Source organism: Abramis brama (assembly GCF_963993115.1).
Source record: "Abramis brama genome assembly, chromosome: 2".
Taxonomy (NCBI): Eukaryota; Metazoa; Chordata; class Actinopteri; order Cypriniformes; family Leuciscidae; genus Abramis; species Abramis brama.
Genome location: NC_139964.1, coordinates 5,823,390 through 5,844,880, shown reverse-complemented (window position 1 = coordinate 5,844,880; position 21,491 = coordinate 5,823,390). Strand labels below are relative to the sequence as shown.

At 38.8% G+C, this 21,491-nt stretch overlaps 1 protein-coding gene across 2 annotated transcripts in view; it reads left to right on the top strand.

Annotated features, from left to right (window-relative positions):
• The window catches only part of LOC311077544 (uncharacterized protein), a 471,588-nt gene that overhangs the window by 49,893 nt on the left and 400,204 nt on the right, over nucleotides 1–21,491 (top strand). For both annotated transcript variants that reach the window (XM_084106074.1, XM_084106075.1), the window contains exons 6-8: nucleotides 15,635–16,000; nucleotides 16,085–16,141; nucleotides 20,003–20,371. In XM_084106074.1, coding sequence (XP_083962200.1) covers nucleotides 15,635–16,000; nucleotides 16,085–16,141; nucleotides 20,003–20,371 — 792 coding nt within the window. The remainder of the gene's footprint in view (nucleotides 1–15,634; nucleotides 16,001–16,084; nucleotides 16,142–20,002; nucleotides 20,372–21,491) is intronic.

Sequence of the window (21,491 nt, the reverse complement as noted above, 5' to 3'; positions counted from 1 at the left end):
TCGAGTGTTCATATACACTCCCAGGAGTGTTAAATTAACACTGGAGTTTTTGCTGTGTACAAAGAGCCGTAGTTAACTGACAAGCTGAGCCATATCGCATTAATTATCGCTGGCGATATGTCCGCGATATTAAGTCAAGTCAAGTCAAGTCAAGTGTATTTATATAGCGCTTTTCACAATACAGATTGCATCAAAGCAGCTTCACAGCATCAAACCAAAATAACACAACAAGGTTGTTTCTAGTGTAAATTTATTGATTGATAAAATTAAATTAATATCCCCAAAATATCCCCAACTGAGCAAGCCAAAGGCAACAGTGGCAAGGAACCGAAAACTCCATCAAGTGACCTTATGGTGTCCTAAACTCCATCAGGTGATCTAATGGAGAAAAAAAACCTTGGGAGAACCCAGGCTCAGTCGGGGGCCAGTTCTCCTCTGGCATTTATGAACTAGAGGCCAGATTGTAGTTTGAACAGTAAGATTTAAAATGTTATATGAATGCCTGGCTGAAGAGATGCGTCTTTAATCTAGTTTTAAACTGGGACAGCGAGTCTGAGCAACAAACAGTATCAGGAAGGCTATTCCAGAGTTTCGGAGCTAAATGTGAAAATGCTCTCCCTCCTTTGGTGGATCTGGATATCCTAGGTATGACCAAAAGCCTCGAATTTAGTGATCTTAAAGAGCGCGATGGATTATAGGGCGATAGAAGATCCGTTAAATAGACTGGAGCTAAGCCGTTTAGGGCTTTATAAGTCAGTAGCAATACCTTGTAATTGATACGGAACTTTATAGGTAACCAATGCAGTGATGATAAAATCGGTGTTATATGATCATATTTTCTTGATCTAGTAAGAACTCTAGCGGCTGCATTTTGGACTAACTGTAGCTTGTTTATTGAGGATGCAGGACAACCAGCTAATAAAGCATTACAGTAATCTAGTCTCGAGGTCATGAATGCATGAACTAACTTTTCTGCATCAGAAACTGATAGCATATTACGTAGCTTAGCAATGTTTCTAAGGTGGAAAAAGGCTGTTCTTGTAACATATGAAATATGATTTTCAAAAGACAGGTTGCAATCGAGTATAACACCCAGGTCTTTTACTGTAGAGGATAAAGTAACAGGACATCCTACGATGTTAAAATTGTATTGTGAGAGGTTTTGTGGGCGGTTTTTTGAACCGATAAGTATTACCTCTGTCTTGTCTGGATTTAATAAAAGAAAATTACGCGTCATCCAATCTTTGATATCTTTAACACATTCTGTCAATTTGGATAATTTAGCGTTTTCATCCGGCCGTGATGAAATATATATTTGAGTGTCATCAGCATAACAATGGAAACTAATTCCATGTTTCCTTATAATATTTCCAAGTGGCAGCATATATATTGAGAATAACAGAGGGCCTAACACAGATCCCTGCGGCACTCCATAGATTACTGGAGTTATGATCGATTTTTCTCCATTTAAAGAGACAAAATGGTAGCGGTCAGATAGGTATGATTTGAACCAGCTTAATGCTTGTCCTTGAACACCAGTATAATTTTGTAGTCGATCTAAGAGTATTGTGTGATCTATAGTATCGAACGCAGCACTTAGATCAAGTAAAACTAGTATTGAGAAACAGCCTTGGTCAGAAGCTAAAAGTAAATCATTTGTGATTTTAACGAGCGCAGTTTCAGTGCTGTGATGCGGTCTGAATCCAGACTGAAACTTTTCATAGATATCATTTTCTTGTAAGAAAGAGCCCAGTTGAGCGGACACCACTTTTTCTAATATTTTAGACATAAATGGAAGATTTGAAATGGGTCTATAATTTGCTAGATTATTAAGATCTAATTGTGGTTTCTTAATGAGAGGTTTTATAACTGCCAGTTTAAATGTTCTAGGAACATGACCTAAAGATAAAGATGAGTTAATAATATTGAGGAGAGGCTCTTCCACTACAGCACAGGTGTCAAACTCAGTTCCTGGAGGGCCACAGCCCTACAGAGTTTTGTTCCAACCCTGCTTCAACACACACACACCTGCAGTTTTCAAATAAGCCTGAAGACCTTGATAAGCTGATCAGGTGTGTTTAATTAGGGTTGAAGCTAAACTCTGCAGGGCTGTGGCCCTCCAGGAACTGAGTTTGACACCCCTGCACTACAGGTAACACTTCTTTCAGTAATTTAGTTGGTATAGGATCTAATAAACATGTTGTTGTTTTAGATGAAGTGATAAGTTTATTTAACTCTTTTTGTTCTATAGTTGTAAAGCATTGTAATTGTTCTTGAGGGGTGATAATTGAGGCTGAATTATAAGGCGCGATTGAAGATTGAACGTTTACAATTGTGGTTCTGATGCTTTCTATTTTCTCAGTGAAGAAGTTAATGAAATCATTACTACTGAACTGTAACGGGATATTTTGATCGGGTGACTTCTGTTTATTTGTTAGTCTAGCCACGGTGTTAAATAAAAACCTAGGATTATTTTGATTATTTTCTATTAGTTTGCGGAGGTGCTCAACCCTGGCCGCTTTTAGGGCCTTTTTATAACGTGACATACTGTCTTTCCACGCGATTCTAAAGACCTCTAAATTAGTTTTTTTCCATTTACGCTCTAAATTACGGGTTTCTCTCTTTAGAACATGCGTAGTATTGTTGTACCATGGTGCTTTAATTTTCTCTCTGACCTTTTTTAATTTAATAGGTGCAACAACATCCAATGTTGTAGAGAGAATGGTGCTCATAGTGCTAGTTAGTTCTTCTAGTTCATCTGTTTGTTTGGGTTCAGGCAGCAGATGAGACAGATTAGATAAGCAATTTGAGAAATTATCTATGGTGGATGGAAGGATTGTTCTGCCTGGTTGATAACGCGGCGCCGCATGACATATTACAGCAGTACGTAATATGCAAGTTACCATGTAATGGTCAGTGACATCATCACTTTGTGGAATGATATCTATATCGGTTGGATCGGTTCCATATGATATAATTAAATCGAGTGTGTGATTAAGACGATGAGTTGGTCCGGTGACGTTTTGCTTGACCCCAAAGGAGTTTAATAAATCTGTAAACGCAGCCCCTAACGCATCATTTGGACTGTCTACATGTATGTTAAAATCTCCAACAATTAATGCTTTATCGACATTGACTAATAGGTCTGAGAGAAAATCTGCAAACTCTTTTAGGAAATCAGCGTAAGGCCCAGGCGGTCTATATACGGTAGCCAAGGCTAGAGATAATAGGGATGTTTTTCTAACATCTAAGAGCGTAACATTTAGTACAAGTACTTCAAACGAAATAAACTTATAACCCGTTTTCTGAGTAACATTGAGAATATCTCTATAGATTGTTGCAACACCGCCGCCACGACCAATCAGACGGGGCTTGTGCTTATAGGAGTATCCAGATGGAGTAGACTCATTTAGACCGAAATAATCATTTGGTTTAAGCCAGGTTTCAGTAAGGCAAAGTACATCGAAGCTATTATCTGTGACTATTTCATTTACAATAACTGCCTTAGGTGCGAGTGATCTAATGTTTAGAAGACCTAGCTTAAAAAATTGTTTTTGTTTACTAATAGCAACATTTTCTGGTTTAATAACAATTAGATTGTTCCTAGATCCTGCAGTAGATTTATTATTTGGTCTCACTAAACGAGGAATAGACACAGTTTCTATGCAATGTTCAACACTAGTATTTATATCAGTTAAATTGGTGCAGCAGAGACTATGATTTGGACTTTTGGTTACTAGTCAAAAGGTATTTAACATTTTGGAGATGTTATCCGACAAAAGATCTGCTCCGAATCTGCTTGGGTGTAAGCCATCAGCACGGAAAAGCCTAGGACGCTCCCAAAACAGATTCCAATTATTTAGAAAGAGCAGTTTCTGCTCACTGCACCATGACATTAACCATTCATTTAGCGCGAATAATCTACTAAACTTTTCATGTCCTAGTCGGTACGTGGGAAGCGGTCCTGACACAATAATCGTTGTTTCGGGCGATGTGCTGCGTACCGTATCGATCAGATTCCTGAAGTCTTTTTTCAGAATCTCCGTCTGACGCAGCCTGATGTCGTTCACTCCCGCGTGCAGGACCACAGTTCCGACGCGCTCGTCATCGTTCAGAATCTCGGGAACGCGAGCAGCGATTTCAGAAACACGAGCACCAGGAAAGCAGTGACTGTGCACCTTACTTTTACCTAACATAGCGTGTACGTGCTGAACGATGGAATCGCTGATGATCAAAGCATCGCGTTCTGTTTCGCGGAGAGGGGAGAAGCGGTTCTGTGTGGATAGCTCGAAAACCGGGAGGGTCGGAGAGAGTTTTGGTCTGGGCCTGACTCGCATCTTCCGCTGCGGAACCACCCAGGCTTCGTGGTGGCGTGTTGGAGCCGGAGTGAACGAGACCATGGCTGATCGCGACCTCGGCGCTCGGGACCGATGCTGAGAAACGCACGGAGTAGACGAGGTCGGAGTCAGCAGGTTAGTAACGTTAGTCACTGATTTGTGTGCATCGGCGAGTGATGTTTCAAGAGCCAAACGCCAGTCTATCAGCTCGGCCTGTCTTACTAAAAGGTTGTGGATCTGTTTCTCAACAGCTTCCAGCTCAGACTGCAATGCGTGCAGTTCAAATGTATCTTCACCTGCACCAAAGGGTAGACTACTTACATCTGATATATTCGCCATTTTAACAGATGGACAGTAAGTTAGCAACGACGCTACCAGTGATGCTATCAATATTAATACTAATTTATGACTGAAGTCTTGGATATAATCCGTCTTTTTAGTGGTGCGCGGGTGTAGAGTAGACGCACGATAGGCGAAAAAGAATGTTTGTTTGTAAATGAGTGTAGAGAAGACGCGTTCAGCCGTGATCCACGGACGTAACCTATAAGAGTATCCAGCGTTGGATCACAAAAAGGCTTGAGACGCGTCTGCTCAACAGTCCGCGTTGTAACTATGAGGTGTGAGCAGTAGTGCTTCTCAGTGAGGAAAAGTAGAAAATGTTCGTTTTAAGTGAGTTTAAAGAGAAAATCAAGAATTATAAATCAAATCGATAGAGCTCCAAAGACAACACATTCAGACGCGACGCATGCGCATTCCCATTAATGCGATAATATTAATAGAATAATATAATATTATTATATTATATAATAATCGATAATAGAAAATGTAATATTAATATTAATGCGATATGGCTCAGCTTGTCAGTTAACTACGGCTCTTTGTAGTAAATACCGCTCCATCTGAAAGCAGGTGATGGCGATTTACTACTAATCAAGGAACCGGCTTTACTGATGAGATGCGCATAACAATATCGTGCGATATATCGCCCAGCCCTATATAGCATGTGCTGCTCCTGCACCGCATACGCACTGCACACGGAGTGTGTGTGAAACGGCCATCAGACTTTACTTTGTTTGTTGTCGTTTACGCCAACTCACCGCAGCTGCATCTTGTAATAATGCCGCGAGTGGGGCTTGAGGAAGTGACGTCACCTGCATCTGTGCGGTGCGACCTGATGCAGCCCCTGAAGTGAGACACGGGAAACAGAAATACTGCAAAATAATAATAATAATAATGCGACTAAACGAGATGAAATAACGTCATAACATTTTGTCTCGTCTTGTTTTGGTCAACTAAAATTTTGTTAACCACATTTAGTCTCGTTTTTTTTCGTCAACAATATTAGCATTATACATTTAATTATAGTTATAACATGACCATCATTTACGTTGCGTCTCGTTTTCGTCACGTGGTTCGTTGACAACGATATTTAGTCATCATTTTCGTTGACGAAAGAAACAGTAGTAATCAGATATTGGATTTGACTCAAAACACAATGTGATTCATAATTCCTTCCAATAAACCACCTTATCTTTCTATAGTAAAATAGTATGTTCAACAATATGAATTGGAAATGCTGGAGAGATGAATCGATTAAGTTGAACAAAGTTCATGAATCAAACGACTCAGCTGATCAGAGTTCGTGAATCAATGATCAGTGAATGATTCAGTTTAAAGAGTTGTTCAAACTTCTCTCGATCAGTTAAAGTACAAAAAACAAAGTCTCTCCATTTCAGAAGTAAAAACAATCAATCAATTCCACAAATCAAAGTCCTTTGAGTCCAAAAAACAAAATAAAATTGTAATTATCCTACCAGTTGATTGTTTCAAATTACGGTTCACAGGGGAGAAACAGGTCCACGGGCACTGGTCTGCTAGCCATTTGTGCATATTTAATTGCATTCAATAGGCAGACGATTCACCTCCACAGGTTTATTTATGGCACAAAACAGGATACACTTCCCGATCACGTTCACATATGGAAAAAACAGAGAACAAGAAAATGCAGCCTTGGCAAACACAAGGCAAACGTACAATAATTAATTTCTGTCTCAACATTTCAGTAATAAATGATATACATGTGCAGCTCAAATGACACATTAATCCAACTTTTCGCAGTTATTTAACACATCGACACTCATAAAACACTCATTGTCTCAACTCATGATACAATGATCATTATTACACGTGATAGCTTTAGCCCACGGCTAACTAGTTCAGCTCGCGCTGTGAGTGCGGCCTACACTCAGCTCATATCAGATAATTTCTGAAATGGACATATCTGTCATAAGATAACATATGATTAAAAAAAATGTCACTCACCAAAACGAGATTGCATCACATATTCAATTAAAGAAGATTATTCAATAAAGATTATCACTGGGATACACTAAAGCTTTACTCCGATTTCCACTTCGCCATTTCTCTCTCAACACTCACGACAACACTCCAGGTTGATGCATCCAAAGTTTCCAAGTGCACACAATCACAGTTCCCGATAGATTATGATTATTATTTAATACAAAGAGTTTCTGGAGAAATACTCCGTGCTGTTGTCTCATCTGATCTGTTCTCTCATCATGCTGACAGCGGCAGCGCCAGCGCGAACAGTGGGCGGGCCTTAAGAATATGCCGCTACTGTTGGCTCTCATGGGTTTTCAGTCACTGCAGCACAATCAGTGATTGGATGAATCGAGTGTTATTTCCCAGTGGTGTGGCAACCAGTGCATCAAGTAAAAAAAAAAAAAAAAAAAAAAAATGATGTAATAAAATATTACATTTGTACAGACCAGAGTGACAAGACTGAATTTAAACTGTTATAGAAGAGCTAATATACTAAGAATGCACTGGTGAAGGATAGTCTCTCTGCTTTATTTTATAATAAATATTTCTGTGTCTAGAGTTCCTAATGTCCTGTACTCTCAACTTTTGTATAGTAGTACTTGTAGATTTAAAAATCATGGTTTCCCCTTTATGGTTGAATCACAGAAGCTACACCAGTTACCTTTGCCAAGAGATTTAATTTATTATGTATCATGTGTCAGACAGAGAGAAACAACATATAAGAACCAGGCTACATGAGAGGTCTTCATTCCAGATTTCTCTGTTCCCCATTCTTAATCTTCTCATCCCATCATGTTAGATGTAAATGGTTTCTCTGGCTTTATGTTTCTCTGCCATCAAGGTTCTCTAAGCTTATACCCTTGTTTCTCATATGCCTCTGTTTCTCATGCCATATGCCTTTGTTTCTCTGAGGTGGTACAGTAAGATAGAGCTTATATACATTATAGAGCAGCTTCCTTTTAAGGTAACAAACTATGTTACTTAGCTTTAAAAATGGAACGTATATGTCATACGGACACATGGCTCAATTCACTTCCATATTAAGAACATATCTCTGTTGTTTACATCTGCATCAGTTGGAAACATGTTACAGTACACACCCTCTACAAAATATAGCTCACCACCTGTCTCATGTGACATGATCTTCACATGGTTCCATTCTATCTATAATCTCCTCATGCACTGAACACATGCATAACTCTGGCTTTACAAAATACATTATGAAATTATGAATAAAGAAAAATAATACAAATACATAACATTAAACAGTAAATTTTTTAGTCTTCAGTCCCTCCACTGGAACTACGACAGTAAGTTCCACACCGTCATTCCCAGGTGGCCAACCTATAGAAGTGATAGTGAGGAGAAGAAAAGCAGACCAAAGAAAGACACGATAACAAAACAAAATAACCAAAATAAAGATACAATAGAAACATAAGGAAAAGGGAAAACACGAAACAAACAAACAACCCCACCATGTCATGTCCCCGTGTACTATGTGTATTTTAACGTCTATGTGTAAGCATTTAACATGAACCCCAATCATCTAAGAAAATAAAAACTAATAATTCTTCTGCCGGTGCCTTGACTCGTTAAGTACTTAACTCCTCAAGTTCCCGGCCAAAACAACAAACCAAAACAAATGTTGATGTTAAAAAGATCCTATCCCCTTGGGGTTGAAAATCAGTAAACGAGTGTTCATTGTTTGTGGAGTTGTATTTTGTAAGTAGTGTATAAAATCTCTTATTTCACTCCTTATGTCCCATTCTCAGTTCTATCCATTTGTCATCAAAGGAGCATTTCTAAAGTTATCTTTAGTTTTATTAATAAATTAATTTATTGATTTATTCCCCGTTACCCAGACTTCTTTTGAATTAGCAAAAACAAAGTCTTCATCTTTAAACACCACCATGTGTCTTGGAATTATCCAATGCCATGTCTAATGATCTGAAATGTGAAAACTATGATAGAAATTAATTCAACATCATACAGCCATCACATATTCAGGATCTAAAACTCCTAGACAATTTATAAGCAACTAACACCATAATCTAAAATAAATTGATGTTTGTTTTACTCTTCACACCATTAATGACAATTACCCTCATGGTCTCAGCTAGTTCTTGAAAACTCTTTCCCATCAGCTCTTTCATATATAATTTCCTCCTCAGGGTGTTGTCCCCTGACATAGATATATCAAGTTATGACACTTGTCTCAATGAAATACAAACCATTCAAGGAATGCGGTCTCTGGTGATCAGGCATCGGTGAGCTCACTTTTTTTTTTTGGAGGGCAGACTGCTGTAACCCTCAGTGATGCTGTTGGCCTAACAAACATCTGCTCAACCATACCATCTCACATAACACCTCCCTTCAGGACAGGTGCCCAGTGGCGGTGACCCCCCTGGCTTAGGTTGTCCTCTTTTGGCCAAAAAAAGGATCTTACCCGTCTTTGAGAAATCACATCATTCACACTGGTAACCGCTCCTTCCCATTAGGACATTTTTAATAGGTATTTTCAAAGCTCAGGAAAGTGCATTCAAGAGCCATCAGAGCCATTTGGAATGCCTAATAGTGTGAACATGGATACAAATTAATGATAGTATTTAATCACTATAATCCATCAGACATTTTCACACCTCAACATATCAATGCTGAGTTTACTCAGTGAATTTAGTTATTACAACCGTTAATTTAGTGTAATGTTCTGTTACATCAATAGCCGGAACCAATCAATAACTGGAACCATCAGTCCTGTACATGGTGAAGACAAAGATGAGACAAAGAAGTTACTGGTCATGGAATAAACAAATAAAAATGGTCACTTCTATCATTCAAGGTAGAATATCATTAAAACATTTAACTCCCAATTGCATATATTATTGATTAAAAATCTCTGTGTCTATAATTTCCAACTAAGACGCTGTGCTCACTCTAAATAGCTTGTTACTTATGACACAGGCTCAAAAAACAAAATCTAAATGACTTTGAATAAGAGAAAGACTCTGAGAGAATGTCGAGACTGTCTCAGAGTAATTCTGCATTTTCAATACTTTTATAATTTCATTCTACTCACTTTTATTCTGACCTAGTCAGAAATAATATGTATTCCAAATACACATCTTTGTTTATATTTGTAATTTTTCCTTATATATATTTTCCAACTCACATTCTTATGGAGTCATTATCTATAATTTTCATCAGCTTGTACTTGTCAATTAACTATACAACTATTATCATTGATCTTTCCTCAAATTAATTCCTTAACTTCAATCGTATGTTACTTATGTCTTGTTCTTTTTCAGACATAACTTAAATTTTGTAATGTTAAACAATGATCAACTTTCAAACACACTTTAACACCAGAAATCTGCTAAAAAGCTTAGCTTGTTTCTGTTTTTCTCTTCAAATACCCCAAAGATAATGTTTTGCTATACAATTACCCTTGTGTATTCTAGAGAAGCAACAGGTTTTCTATTTATATCTCTGTGTGTGTGTCTCTAAAGGAGGGTATAAGGAAGGGGCTGCTTCACTCTCCCTTCTCACTCACAAAATTACCCCTCATATTTTCAGTTGTCTTTTTCCTTTTTTTTCAGTTAAACTCAGATCAGTTTCTTTTTTTTCTTTTTTTTTTAGTATTATCTCAGATTAATTTCTTTGAATTTTCTTTTCCCTTTAAGCTTGCTCAGAATAGTATTCTCAAATATTTGAACAGCTTTACGGTCAAAATCAGAAATGCCTGCGATCTTATCTAGTTACATCGGCACATTCATCCCTGTATGACTCCAGTGTTAATGTCCTTGGAGCATTTTTTAACCCTTTCTATGGCGCTCGTCACACTTAATCACTCCTGTCATCAAGTCTTGCTGCCTTTTCATACTTGTATTAATTCCAGCGTGTTAATGTTTTAGAGACTATCTTTACCCCTTTCTCTGGGAACTCGCCACACTTAACCGCTCCTATTAATCAAGTATCCTCAAATATTTTCTAGCTTAACCGTCTTGCAGCTAATTTTCCAAACTTGACTAGATAGTCTTCTTTCTAAAAAAGATCTATCTCTATCCCAGCATATCAAATACCCTAGAGATTTACTTTTCAGAGGAACCTAAAAATTCCAAAATTAAATTTAATTACTTAATTTAATTCCAATTTTTACCATGTCTGACACATGTTTCTTGGCAACACAACTGGTAATTTAAATAGCACAGTTCTTTTAAGCAGTTTCAGTCTATGTTTAATCATCAGGCAGACTCATAATTATTTAGAATAAAATAAGGTCTTACCTGGAATGCCTGAAAATATTCATCCTGTTCGTACCACGCCAAATTGTAGATTTAAAAATCATGGTTTCCCCTTTATGGTTGAATCACAGAAGCTACACCAGTTACCTTTGCCAAGAGATTTAATTTATTATGTATCATGTGTCAGACAGAGAGAAACAACATATAAGAACCAGGCTACATGAGAGGTCTTCATTCCAGATTTCTCTGTTCCCCATTCTTAATCTTCTCATCCCATCATGTTAGATGTAAATGGTTTCTCTGGCTTTATGTTTCTCTGCCATCAAGGTTCTCTAAGCTTATACCCTTGTTTCTCATATGCCTCTGTTTCTCATGCCATATGCCTTTGTTTCTCTGAGGTGGTACAGTAAGATAGAGCTTATATACATTATAGAGCAGCTTCCTTTTAAGGTAACAAACTATGTTACTTAGCTTTAAAAATGGAACGTATATGTCATACGGACACATGGCACAATTCACTTCCATATTAAGAACATATCTCTGTTGTTTACATCTGCATCAGTTGGAAACATGTTACAGTACACACCCTCTACAAAATATAGCTCACCACCTGTCTCATGTGACATGATCTTCACATGGTTCCATTCTATCTATAATCTCCTCATGCACTGAACACATGCATAACTCTGGCTTTACAAAATACATTATGAAATTATGAATAAAGAAAAATAATACAAATACATAACATTAAACAGTAAATTTTTTAGTCTTCAGTACTAGTCATAATTTTTACACCAGGCATGCATAAAAGGGGTGTTCGAAAATCACTGCAAAACATGTATAGAGGAATGAAAATATTTTTACAAGAAAAATTAATTTCTAAAAAAAATATTTAAAGGAACATTTAATGGCAAAATATATAGTAAATTGTTGGTTTTGATATTTGGAATGGATGTTGGGTTAGTATGTTTCATTGACTTGACTTTTTATTGTTGCTGATTAAATGTAGTTTTGTATTTTTTACTTGTTGGGACCCCAGGAAGAGTAGCCACTGCCAAGGTAGTGGCTAATGGGATGCAAATAAACAAATAAACTTAGATTTGTTGGAAAATGCCATTTACAGCCAATACAGGCAATTTACTGAGGAAAGTTTTTTTTTGACAGTTATAGCACCACGTCTTGCCTGATCTCCACCACTTTTATTAAGTGTCCTCAAAGTGTGCCCATACATCTGTCAAATTCGTTGTAAATATCTCATTTTGTTTTGAAGTTTAGACACTTCTATTTATGAGAGCATAAAAATAATCCATGGGTGACGATTTGAATTTTGTATTTATTTATTTATTTATTTATTTATTTATTTTTCTCAGTCCTATCATAATTTTGACATTTGGGCGTTATTGTTTAGCTATTGACCTATGTTTTCAAATTTCCTGTGGTGTTTTTGTCTCGATCGGACTAATGGTTTTGAAGATAATCGCAAGTTTTTTAAGTGCTAAATGACAATGATACACAAACTATAAGGCGAAACCTGGCATGTTTGGTATCGTTGGACTCGGGAAGGATTCAGGATTTCAAAGGACTAACGGTTGGGTGCGTTTATAGCCATTTTCATGACTTTTTTCTATGTTGTAGCGCCACCACTTGGCCAATCTTCGAGATTTTTTTCAACTAACCTCAGATTGAGCTCATGAACATGTGTCTCGAGTTTAGCGAAAATATCTCTTTCCATTCACAAGTTATAATTGTTTTAGTAAAAGTGGCCCTGGTGCCATCAAACATTTTGATTTCCCTTAGCGACCGTGAATTTAAATTAATAATTTTTTTTATGATTATTGATAATCACTGTCCAGAGAATATTTCTGCACTGGTTTGGTTCCGATCGGGCCAAAAACCTAGGAGTAGTTCGCAAAAGTAGGTTTTTCAAAAAACCCCAAATACCCGAAAATGTTCCCAGGGTGACGAGCAAATCCGAGGCATGCATCTGGTCCGCCTCGAGCCATGGATTCCAGCGATATAAGACACTTGAGCCTACGCCTCACGGTTGATGAGTTATGAGCCGTTTCATACTTTTGACCGCTGTAGCGCCCCCGTCAGGCCGATCGCCCCTTGGTGACGCTGTAGGCGGTGTGAGTACTATCAGCCCCCAAAGTTTCAAGTCTCTACGACTTACGGTTTGGTCTTCCCGATCAGTTTTATGTCTGAATGTTGCATCATGGGAAAATTAACAATAACAATAGGGTTTCAGCACTTCGTGCTTGAACCCCTAATAAGTGCCTAAAAAAGGGCCACAAAAAGGCCTCTAAAAAAGAAACTATAGGGTCTAGGCACTTGCCGCTTGCGCTGCTGCGTTCCAAAAACTTTATCAAGCCTTTTAACATGTGCCTCGGAGAGGAAAGAGTACGTTTTTTGCCCTTTTAGCTCATTTATCATGGAAATGTGGTGATTTTTTTTTTTTACCTTTTAAACTGTGACACCTCCACTGATGGCCCGATCTCCATAAAAGTTTGCACGCTTCTTTAGAATAATATGGCGCATGTGCTCAGCTAATTTGGTGAAGCTCTGCTCTTTTTTTCCCCATTTTTCAGTCATTTAAATGTCATTTTGCATAGGATAATACAGAGGCCTTCTCACCTTTATGACAGTTAAAGCGCCACCAATGGCCCGACGTCCATGAAAGTTTTCAAGCTTCTTTAGGATCACATGACGCATGCGCATGCCCGATTTTGTGAGGCTGTATGCAAATCAGACAGCAAGATGGCCGCTTTCAGCCATTTCATGGGATTTGCCATAGAAATACATCATTTTGACACCCTTTTAACAGTTATAGCGCCACCAAGTGGCCAGTCGCCACGTCCTTTTTTACGCGACCACAGAATGAGCTTGTACATACGTGTGCTGAGTTTGGTGCTAAAATCTCATTCCGTTCACGAGTTATAGCCAATTTAGTATAAGGGGCCCCTCCCACTTGGAACGTTTTGGCGGCCCTTAGGGACCGTGAGCCAAAATTTCAACTTTTTTTTGATAATTATTGACATTCGGACTCCAGAGAATCTTGCTGCACTGGTTTGGTTCCGGTCGGGTTCCGGTAGTTTGCGAAAGTAGGTTTTTGGAAAAAACCCAAATACCCGAAAATGTTCCCAGGGTGACGAGCAAATCCGAGGCATGCATCTGGTCCGCCTCGAGCCATGGATTCCAGCGATATAAGACACTTGAGCCTACGCCTCACGGTTGATGAGTTATGAGCCGTTTCGTACTTTTGACCGCTGTAGCGCCCCCGTCAGGCCGATCGGGGCGGGCCTTGGTGACGCTGTAGGCGGTGTGAGTACTATCAGCCCCCAAAGTTTCAAGTCTCTACGACTTACGGTTTGGTCTGCAAGATCAGTTTTATGTCTGAATGTTGCATCATGGGAAAATTAACAATAACAATAGGGTTTCAGCACTTTGTGCTTGAACCCCTAATAAAAAGAAATTGAAGAGAAGAGTAGCCGCATGCGCGAACGCATGGGACACAGTCTAAGCACATACACGCTTACTTTAAGTGAAGAGGAGAGATTCGCGATTGCACTGAACACGTTTTAAGTGCAGGCATTTTAAATTCACGGCTCTTCTCTGAGCGAGTGTGTACATTATATTCTGCGCGCGAGCAGAGAGATCCGCGCTCGCGCATTATATTAATGTACTTTCGCGCTACAATAATGCGCTCTCGACATTTGACAGGAAAATAACGCCATACCACACACACACACACACACACAGTGGAGAGCACACACACACACAGTGGAGAGCACACACACACACACACACACAGAGAGGAGAACACACGCACAGTGGAGAGCACACACACACACACAGCGGAGAGCACACACACACACACACACACACACACACACACACACAGCAGAGAGCACACACACACACACACACACAGAGGAGAACACACACACAGTGGAGAGCACACACACACACACACACACACACACACACAGTGAAACGGTCGCTTTGAGGTTGTGTATCTTCGGAAGTGGAACACACACCTTTTCTTCTTCTTTGTCCTCAGAGCAGAGGTCCTGTAGCTGACACGAGTCACGACTACACTGCCCTCTATAGGACTGGTGCAGTCGCAGTGCGCATGTGTCGAATCTGTCCATCCTGAGCTTTAGTGACACTTTTCTGAGCGCCTCGTGTCTGATCTCTTCTCAGCTCAAACACTGACTGTCACTCAGTGAACGACAGATCTCTGTCTCTCTGTCAATAGTGCTAGTCTAGAGTCAGACCCGATCAAACCACTGATACAGTGTTGCTGAGGACACTACACTGTAAAATAAAGTTATTTTCTGTAAAAAAAAAAAAAAGATTTAGTGAAATCATTTAGTTTTTTTTTTTATTTGCATATGAAATATTGAGGAAACTGAATGTCAGATTGTTACTTTAATATTAGTTTATGACCCATGATCCCCGCTGAAAACCTGGCAATGTTAGGTAATTTGTCTAAAATGTATTTTTCTTTAAGACGCATTGATGTTTAAATAATCCTATAAATGCATTTGAAAAAATATTGTGGATCGAAATGAATCGCTCCGAATTAGCAGAAGAAGAAGAAGAAGAAGAAAAAGTCTAAAGTTGCACTTTTGGTTACATTTTGTAATAAAACATGTTTTTCAGAAACTTGTTAATTTCTTAATATATGTTCATAAATGAATCTCTCTGCAGACCCCTGCTACACCTACACTGTGCTGGACAATACATGGAGATCCATCAATAATACACATGCTTCAGTCAGAAACTGTGACTATGTCTCCTGGAGCGGCTGGTATCGTCTCTTCATTAACGGCCTGAGCGCTCATATCCCAGACACGTGTGTTGCTGAGTACAGCTGTGGCACTGATATCGCACTGTGGATACGAGGTGGACACCCAACAGAAACAGATGGAGTCGTCACTCGAGATGTCTGCGGTGATGATGGGAGTTACTGCTGCTATTTCGGGTCTTTTCCCATTAAAGTCAAAGCCTGTCCAGGCAATTATTATGTCTATGAGCTGGTTAGAACAACTGGTTTCTGTTCAGCATACTGTGCAGGTAATTATATTCACATGAGCTCTTTCTACACACTCATGATATTTGTGTTTCTGTTCATTAATCACTATTCATCTAAACTTTCAGACACTGGCAGCATTAACACCAGCCCTACAGCTGTCACACCAGTGGCCATCTCACCTGGTAATGTTACACACTGTGTCTCTATTGGCTTATTTTCTGAATGTTTTCTAATGTGTGTAGGCTACAGATCAGGGCTGCACTTCCCAAAATCATCGAACAACTGACACATGCTTTTGGGAAATGCCGCTCTGTACCATTGGATAGATGTGTGTGTGTGTGTGTCAGAATAAAATACTTACTCTACCAGTAAAATACATTATAGAATACAACCCACTAAGCAAAATGATGTCCGAAACACGTCTTTTCAATGTCTTTGTTACAAAAGTCGGACGTTGAAATGACGTCCACTGAGGAGCCAGAATGAAAGTTTTAATGACGTCTTTTTTTGACGTGTTCTGCACGTCCGATATCTAGACGTTCATCGAACCTTCGTACAAGGTTAAAACTAGTTCAGATGTGGCCATTGTGGACATATTTCAACATCATTTATGGTCTCATTTAGACATAATTACTTTGACTATTGCTGTCAGATGATCTTAGTGAGAATTAACAGAGGTTTAGATGTTGATATTTGTTTAATTTGAAGTGTCACCATTGTGGTGATCAGTGTTTGCTTTAGTTGGGCTCTTGGTCCCCGTTACTTTTACTTTAACTTTTATTTGACTGCTTTATCTGTGTGTTTGTAAAACACAATTGCTGTGGCAGAGAAAGCTAATAATAAGTAAGATCAGCTGTTTTCAGCTTATTGATGATCATGAAATCATCACAAAACAAGCATCTAATCTTGTCAGATGCTTTGGCATTCATAACCACCAACCTTGTGGGACTGCAATATTGGTGCCTAAAGCATTAAAATGATCACTTATTTGAAGGTGTATAAAAAGCATGTGTACATGATGTTTTGAGCAAGTGTATCGTGTAATCACACACAGACATCAAGATTTTGGATATGAATCACAACAACGGTGACAATCAAAACAAAAAAGCTTGGGAATTAAGGATGAGTTTTGTACTATGAAAGCTACCCATCATGCATTGCAGCATGAAGCTTTTTTTTTGTTGTTGTCACCATTGTTGTGAATCATATGCACAATCTTGATGTCTGTGTGTGAGACTGTATGACACACTTGCTCAAAACATCATGTGCACATGCTTTTTATACACCTTCAAATAAGTGATAATTTTAATGCTTTTGGCACCAATAATGCAGTTCCACAAGGTTGGTGGTTATGAACGCCAAATATAAACATAAAACTTTAAACAAAATATTAAAGGCCCATTTTGTGATGATTATGTCATCATCAACATTGAGCTGATAACACCTCAAACTTTTTCTAGGCTTTCTCTGCCACAACAATTGTGTTACACAAACACACAGTTACAGCAGCCAAAGAAAAGTTAAAGTAAAAGTAACGGGGACCAAGAGCCCAACTAAAGCAAACACTGATCGCCACAATGGTGACACTTCAAATTAAACAAATATCAACATCTAAACCTCTGTTAATTCCAGAGGTGGAAAGTCCAGGGGTCAGAAAGTAAAAGTCCTGCCATATATTTATTCCACCCATGAACTCACACAGCAAAAACTCCAGTTTTAAATGAACTCCCCTGGGAGTTTATTTGGCTCCAGACTCAAGAGTGTTAAAGTTAATGAGATAATTAAGTGATTGATTGAGTGATGATTGACCATTATTGAAGACACCTGATGTTAACAAGCAGAATCACTGAAGGAGAAAAATCACAATTTTAGTTACCATTATGGATATCGGTGTTTGATTTAGTTGGGCAGTTGACCTTTAAATGTTTAACTTTAGATTTTGTTTGGCTGCTGTATCTGTGTTATAACAGCCAGATGAACAAAGAGAAAAGGTGATCAGGTGGTGTTGGTTATATTTTAACATAATCATCATTTGACCTGAATCACTGAACTCATTTAGAGTCTAATCTCTGACTTAAATGTATATTGGTCATAACAGCATCACAGTGATTCTACAGAATAATATCCAAATTTGTCATTATAATCCAAATGATTTCTTAAAAGTTGTTCTGATATTAAAAAAAAAAAATCTTTCTTTAAGGCGCACACAGACATCAAGAATCAGTGTATGAATCTCAACAATGGTGACAAAAAGAATATTCAATTAGGGAAAGGAAATTAGTAAGACAATTCAGATCATAATTTATTCATACGGCAATGCATGATGGGAGCCATGAATGAGTTTTGATTGGTGGTATCCAGAATGCACTGCAACATGCTTTATTATTGTCACCATTGTTGAGAATCACAAGCTGATTATTGATGTCAGTGTGTCCAAAAAAAAAAAAAAAAAACCTTTTCAAAGTGTTTTGATCAGGACAACTTTAAAGAAATCTTTTGGATTATTTTGAAAATGCTGATTATATTGATAAGCGTATACTGTAGAATCATAGACTGCTGTAATCAGCAAGGTAAACCTAACTCTCTGAATGAGCTTTGTGATTCAAGTCAAAAGATGATTATGTCAAAACACAACCAAAATGATCTGATCAGCTTTTCTCTTTGTTCATCTGAGAGTTATAACACTGATAGAACAGCCAAACAAAATCTAACGGTATTAGTTTAAGGTTCAAGAGCCCAACTAAAGCCAACACTGATCACCAAAATGGCAACTTAAAAAAAGAGATTTTCTCCTTTGGTGATTCTGCTTGTTAACATCAGGTGTCTTCAATAATGCTCAATCATCATTCAATCAATCAAAAAATTATCTCATTAACTTTAACACTCTTGAGTCTGGAGCCAAATAAACTCCCAGGAGAGTTCATTTAAAACTGGAGTTTTTGCTGTGTGAGTTCATGGGTGGAATAAATATATGGCAGGACTTTTACTTTCTGACCCCTGGACTTTCCACCTCTGGTTAATTCTCACTAAGATCATCTGACAGCAATAGTCAAAGTAATTATGTCTAAATGAGACCATAAATGATGTTGAAATATCTCCACAATGGCCACATCTGAACTAGTTTTAACCTTGTACGAAGGTTCGATGAACGTCTAGATATCGGACGTGCAGAACACGTCAAAAAAAGACGTCATTAAAACTTTCATTCTGGCTCCTCAGTGGACGTCATTTCAACGTCCGATTTTTGTAACAAAGACATTGAAAAGACGTCTTTCGGACATCATTTTGCTTAGTGGGAATAGACAACATGTGAAATTGCATATACATTTTACTCAAATATAATTATGGTATATGGTTTGTGTGTTTCGAAAACACTCGTAATGAATGTGTAATATACATTCACATTCACAATATACACACACACACACAATGGAGAGCACACACACAGCGGAGAGCACAGTGCACACACACAATGGAGAGCACACACACAGCGGAGAGCACACACACACAATGGAGAGCACACACACACCTGCACACAAATACCTGTAAGAGCACACAGCGCACACACACAGCGAAGAGCACACACACACAGCGGAGAGCACATACACACACAGTGCGAGCACACACCCACACAGCAGAGAGCACACACACACAGCGAAGAGCACACACACACACACACACACACACAGCGGAGAGTACACACACAGAAACACACACACACAGTGGAGAGCACACACACACACACACAGTGAAGAACACACACACACACACACACACAGTGGAGAGCACACACACACACACAGCGGAGAGCACACACACACACACAGTGGAGAGCACACACACACAGTGGAGAGCGCACACACACACACAGTGGAGAACACACACACAGTGGAGAGCACACACACACAAAGCGAAGAGCACACACAGTGGAGAGCACACACACACACAGCGGAGAGCACACACACACACACAGTGGAGAGCACACACACAGAAATGTGTTAGCCTATTTCTTAATATATTTGCATAAATGAATCTCTCTGCAGACCCCTGCTACACCTACACTGTGCTGGACGATACATGGAGATCCATCAATAATACACATGCTTCAGTCAGAAACTGTGACAGGTATGTCTCCTGGAGCGGCTGGTATCGTCTCTTCATTAACGGCCTGAGCGCTCATATCCCAGACACGTGTGTTGCTGAGTACAGCTGTGGAACTCGAATCCCACTGTGGATACGAGGTGGACACCCAACAGAAACAGATGGAGTCGTCACTCGAGATGTCTGCGGTGATGATGGGAGTTACTGCTGCGCTTACGGGTCTTTTCCCATTAAAGTCAAAGCCTGTCCAGGCAATTATTATGTCTATGAGCTGGTTAGTTCAACTCACTGTGATCTTGCATACTGTGCAGGTAATTATATTCACATGAGCTCTTTCTACACACTCATGATATTTGTGTCTCTGTTCATTAATCACTATTCATCCAAACTTTCAGACACTGGCAGCATTAACACCAGCCCTAAAAATGTCACACCAGTGACCATCTCACCCCAGCCAGCAGAACCATGTGGGGCCCAAATGGGTTTGACCTGGGCTATCTAACTGGGACCCAGCCAGTTTTGCACCCAGTTTCCATGTAGGCCCCACATGGATTTGCCCAGATGAAATGAACACTGCTTAGTGTGCACACTACAGGCTGTTTAATGTAACACTTAATCAGTGTTGGAGGTAATGAGATAATTAAGTGATTGAAAAATGATTTTGTATTAGTGAAGAACACCTGCTGTTAACAAGCATAATCACTGAAGGAAAGAGAAACACAAGAACTACTTCCAGCCACAGCCTTGGATGAAATCAACTGAAGATAAAATACATTACATCTCTCAAGATCTCATTAAACAACTCCACAAACAGCATTACCAGCTTCACTTATTACTAACCAGACTGACTTTATTTTTGTCAGACATCTACAGAAGTTCGTATTAAGAATTAAGAAGAGGTTTAGATGTTGATTACTTATTTCAACGTAATAGTTTGATTTGATGTTACCATTGTGGCGATCAGTGTGTGCTTTAGTCGCGCTCTTGACTTTTCAACATTTGTTTTTCTCTGGCAGCTGTGTCTGTTTGTTATGATGAGAACAGCAAGAGAAAATATAATCAGATGCTGTAAGCTGATTGATGATAAGAATATAATCATCATATAATGGCTTATCTCATTGATTATGTGGGAGGTTTATACGGGTAGTATGTTATTAATTCTGTTTTATTGTTGTGATTCTACAGCAAGGAAATAATATAATTTAATCAGAACATCAAACGATTTTTAACACACCATTTACATATTATGGGCTCCTGTGAGTTTTACTCGCACACAGACATCAAGAATCAGCATATGAATCTCAACAATGGTGACATGCTTCAATGGTGCAATGCATTCTGGGAGCCATGGATAAGTTTCGTATGAAGCATGTCACCATTGTTGAGATTCATATGCTGATTCTTGATGTCTGTGTGCGAGTAAAACTAACA